Source organism: Aegilops tauschii, chromosome 3 (genome assembly GCF_002575655.3).
Source record: "Aegilops tauschii subsp. strangulata cultivar AL8/78 chromosome 3, Aet v6.0, whole genome shotgun sequence".
NCBI classification, from domain to species: Eukaryota; Viridiplantae; Streptophyta; class Magnoliopsida; order Poales; family Poaceae; genus Aegilops; species Aegilops tauschii.
Genome location: NC_053037.3, coordinates 381,409,131 through 381,413,625, shown reverse-complemented (window position 1 = coordinate 381,413,625; position 4,495 = coordinate 381,409,131). Strand labels below are relative to the sequence as shown.

The 4,495-nt window shown below is 42.1% G+C and overlaps 1 protein-coding gene across 1 annotated transcript; it reads left to right on the top strand.

Moving 5' to 3' along the window:
- Positions 1-1,243: 1,243 nt before the first annotated feature.
- Positions 1,244-4,132, top strand: LOC109762771 (transcription initiation factor TFIID subunit 11). The gene is made up of 4 exons (XM_020321641.4): positions 1,244-1,692; positions 2,276-2,363; positions 3,273-3,372; positions 3,650-4,132. The coding sequence occupies exons 1-4, from the start codon at positions 1,358-1,360 to the stop codon at positions 3,775-3,777; spliced, it is 651 nt and encodes a 216-aa protein (XP_020177230.1). The 5' UTR covers positions 1,244-1,357; the 3' UTR covers positions 3,778-4,132.
- The last annotated feature ends 363 nt before the right edge of the window (positions 4,133-4,495 follow it).

Genomic DNA, 4,495 nt, shown 5'->3' with positions numbered 1-4,495 from the left:
CTTCTCATCAACTGAGACCCATGTGAGAACAAGACACCTGTTTCGCACGCATCTCAAAGGTTTTCTTCATCGGCGGTCTTTCTTCCTTGGAAGTAGAGATGTCTTGTATGGAGATTTAAGGACAAACAACGAAGCAGATGTAGGGGGAAAGTATCGGGTACTCCCATCCTTGGGGTACTCCTAGTGCTCCGAGTTTTAAAGAACATTCAAGTATTTCAAAAAATTCTGAAAAAAAAGATGAATGTTCGCAAGGAATGTAACTACAACCCCTAAAAATTCAGGTCCAAACTCGAAATATACACCGAGAAACAGAAATGTGAAATCTGACACGAATAGTGTAAGAAAAAGACAAAATCAACATTGACACTATTCATATCTGGATTTCACATTTTTGTTTCTTAATGTACATTTCGAGTTTGGACCTAAAATTTCTAGGGGTTGTAGTCACATTTCTTGCAAACATTTCCCATTTTTTTCTGAAATTTTTAAAAACATTTAAGATTTATTTTTAAACTTGAAGCACGGGAAGTACCCCAAAGATGGAAGTACCAGATATTTTCCCAGCAGATGTAGAAAACGAGGACTGCTCCTTGACTGGGGGGCATGTGAGAGCAAGAGAAACTGGTCGAGGAACATCCAAAGGGCAAGAGAAATCAAATTCCCAAAACAATGGCTGCTCCAGTAGACCCGAAATGAAAAAAGATGACCGAAAGCTTTCAGAAGCTTCCCAAAATCGGAACGCTCTTCTCCGCTACCGCTGCCTTAGATGGCTCGGCCCATTGCGATCGTTTCAGCCGGCACATACCATTTGTACTGTTATATGTATTTGGACTATGATCAATAAATAAAACGTGTTTAGACTAAAAAAATACTGTAACAACGCTTTATTTTTAGACAAACTGTAATGGCGCTTAGGGCCAGTTCTTTTGGTGGCTTTTAGAATAAGCTGTCCCCTACCTAGCTTATTCTAAAAGCCCAACCAAATTTATGTTTTTAGAAGCCTAGTAGTTAAGACTTGACTACTAAGCTTATAAAAAGAAAATTTTGTTTGGGCTTCTAGAATAAGCTGGATAGGGGGGCAGCTTATTCTGAAAGCCCAAAAAAGCTAGCAAAAGAACTGGCCCTTAAAGTGCTGAATAGGATTCCCCGGCACTACGGCCCACCCATGTTGTCCTTTTCGAGAGCCCGCTTCGCATTTGCTCGCCTCTAGTTATAGGTGGAGGCCCACCCATGGGATGACTTCGAGAAACAGCAGCTCACAAGGCAAAACGAAATCCGGGCAGGCCCATGAAGGACCGGGTGGCACGCTGCCCCCAACTCGCAGTTCCAGAATCGTCTTCCCTTTCCTCGGCGACCCATGAAGGACCCCTTCGAGGCGGCCGTTGAGGAGCAGGACTCCCCGCCGGATTCGCCGGCGCCGCCCGAGGAGGACCCTGCCACAGCGGTCCCCCACACAGCCGCCGAGGACTATGACGGCAGCGCGGGCGCCGGTGGTTCGCGCGCCCCGCCGCCGCGGCCGCGGCCTTCGGCGCTAGCCGCGCCCTCGACCTCCGTAGCCCCGGCGGCGGCGAAGGCCAAGGTTCGGCCCCATAAGGAGCAGGATGACGACGACGACGAGGAAGACCCCATGGAGGTCGACCTCGACAAGCTGCCCTCCGGCACCAGCGATCCCGACAAGCTCGCCAAGATGAAGTCCGTGCCGGTCTATCCCCATCCTTGACCTAGCTTTAGTTTCTTTGGTTATAGAAATTCGTTGAAAATTTCACCTGCCTAGCTTATTTCTCTTATAAAATATTTATGCGTTTGTGGATCAGCTAATTTGCCTACACTAATTTGGCCCGAGTTGACCGAATAAATACAGTATCATTTACTACTGTAGTAGGGAGCGTGTAGCTGTCTATCGAATTCAAGATGTTTGAACAAACATTTTAGTATTTTAGCAATATTCACCTGTAACTCCTTCTAGTTAGTAAATCTGATGGCCGGACCTGTTCAAGTGATGATTATTTATGAATTGGGAAAGGAAGATGTTCTCAATTGTTTGCAGCATAATTATAATGACATAGCAAATTGGCATTTTCCCGGTTTCTTCGATGCTTCGATTGCCACCTCCTGACTTTTTTTTAATAAAGATCATTTGCCCCCCACCTCCAACTTTAAAACAAAATTGTCCTTTCTTTGCTTCTAAGATTATGTTCCATATTACATAGCGAAGCACATATATTTTCATCTAGATAGAAATTATGTATCAAGTTCTGACTGCTTCCATCTGTAGTGCTTTGTTATCCCAATTTACAGAAGACCAGATGAACCGGTATGAGTCCTTTCGGAGATCTGGATTCCAGAAATCTAACATGAAAAAGGTAAGACTGCTTCTATCATAACTAACTTGAATCATATAAATTGAAGAATTTGGTGAATATATCATGCCCACCTGCCTCTGTTAGCCTCATTCTTTGCATTTATTCGAGTTTTTTTTTCATTTTTGGTAGAGTTAATTTTGATAATGTGGATTGTTTTCTTGAATATATCAACGTTTCGCTGGAGTTGTCATACATAGGTCTGCCTGTTAAAGCGCACCTATTATTTTCTCATACATCTTTCCTTTTGTCAAATGCCTTTTTTTGGAATCATTCTAGTATATCATACTCTTATATGTCTTATAGTACTCCCTCTGTAAAGAAATACTCCCTCCGTCCCAAAATTCTTGACTTAGATTTGTCTAGATATGGATGTATCTAATACTAAAACGTGACTTGATACATTCGTATTTAGACAAATCTAAGACAAGAATTTTGGGACGGAGGGAGTATAAGAGCATTTAGATCACTACTTTAGTGATCTAAATGCTCTTATATTTCTTTACGGAGAGAGTATTTGTTAGACTGTAGGTGCAGGTAAAACTTAATGATGGTTGCTTTCACCCTAGTTGGGGACTAATTTATTTTACATCGCATATCATTATTATTTGTCTGTAGTGATTATAATGCCTTACATTCCTCAAAATTAAAGAAAAACTTGAAAAATATCTGTTCGTACTGAGTTATTGGCAGCTAAGTGGGCATGCTTATAGAATACTAGAAGCATTCTAAAGGTCAACCTTTTCCTTCTAATATTTTTGTGAACTGGATGATGACCATGTACCTGGAGTCACCAGGTCTATAATATGCTCCACTGGTGGCAGGGACAAGTGTTTGATGTATTTTCTCATTAGTGAATCAGTGTGTGCTTAGATATTTAGAATTGACTTGTTTATTTATTTATTTTTGCAGCTATTGGCGAGTATCACTGGCAGTCAAAAGATATCTATGCCAACGACCATCGTAGTATCAGGAATAGCAAAGATGTTTGTCGGCGAGGTCATTGAAACAGGCAAGTTCATAGTAGTTTGCTTATCTACATTGTTCCTTGTGGAACCATTGAAGTTATTACATACGTGTTGGCATGACAAGCAATTAATCTGTTTTTTATGTTTCTCGAGCTGTTATATGTTAATAGTTGGCCTTCTGTAGTTATCCCTGCCAAAAGTAATGTCATTTCTCGGTTTAGGATATGTATAATATGTGAAACACCTGTTGTTTGTTAGTAAACTGTTGGTAGAATGGTTTCCTTGGGTATGATTCTAAACAATTGAACCTGCATATTGCAGCAAGAATAGTTATGAGTGAAAGGAAAGATTCTGGACCCATCAGGCCTTGCCACATCAGAGAAGCATACAGAAGATTGAAGCTTGAAGGGAAGATCCCAAAGCGATCCGTTCCTAGACTCTTTCGCTAGAGTCGAATCATCGCTGTTGATGTAAGTCAGGCGTCGTATGATTCTCTCTCGGAGGCAAAAGGTTATGGTAACTGTAATGGAACTTCCGCTTTGCAATCTCAATGCGTTCCGACACTTCTACTTGCCATCGCACGGAAGGTGATTGTTGGGAGAACAAAGAAAAATAGTAGCCGCAGCGTGATGGTATTTTATGGTGCTTGCTACTCATTGGAATTTGCATCTATAAGCTGTAAGTTGTGACTGTTTCATGCTTATTTACTAGTGGTGCTATACTACCGTGTGGTTCAATTGTATCCGTTATACCTGATCAACCCTGATTTTGTTCTTGCTAAATTGTCCGAGCAAAAATTATGTACCTGACCTGAGTATCCTTTGCCGGGCGGGGACCTCATCAGCACTCCCTGCCTCTAACTCCTGGATTCCCAGTGCCGTGTTCTTAACGGAGAAAAAGCATGGGACGTCCCACAGATGCTCATCCAGAAAGACATGGGTATGTCCCTAAGAGAGAAGTCAGAGCTACCTAGTCATCATCGATGTTTTTGGCCAATTGTTTGACATAGATCAACAAAGATGTCCTGTAACCCCGCCAAAAAAAAAAAGATGTCGTGTTGCTTGCAGTGAGGGTCTTTGGTTGGTTGTCCACGGTAAAATCGGGGGCATTTGTTTGGCGAGAAATGATGACGATGACAATTTCGTGCGCTAAGAGTAGGCGCTAGGA

Bases quoted from the DNA above. Each gene is read 5' to 3' on its own strand.
- LOC109762771 (XM_020321641.4), top strand. From the start codon at position 1,358: ATGAAGGACCCCTTCGAGGCGGCCGTTGAGGAGCAGGACTCCCCGCCG. The intron at 1,693-2,275 runs GTCCGTGCCGGT...TTCCATCTGTAG, and splicing joins GACAAGCTCGCCAAGATGAA to TGCTTTGTTATCCCAATTTA. The intron at 3,373-3,649 runs GCAAGTTCATAG...TGCATATTGCAG, and splicing joins CGGCGAGGTCATTGAAACAG to CAAGAATAGTTATGAGTGAA.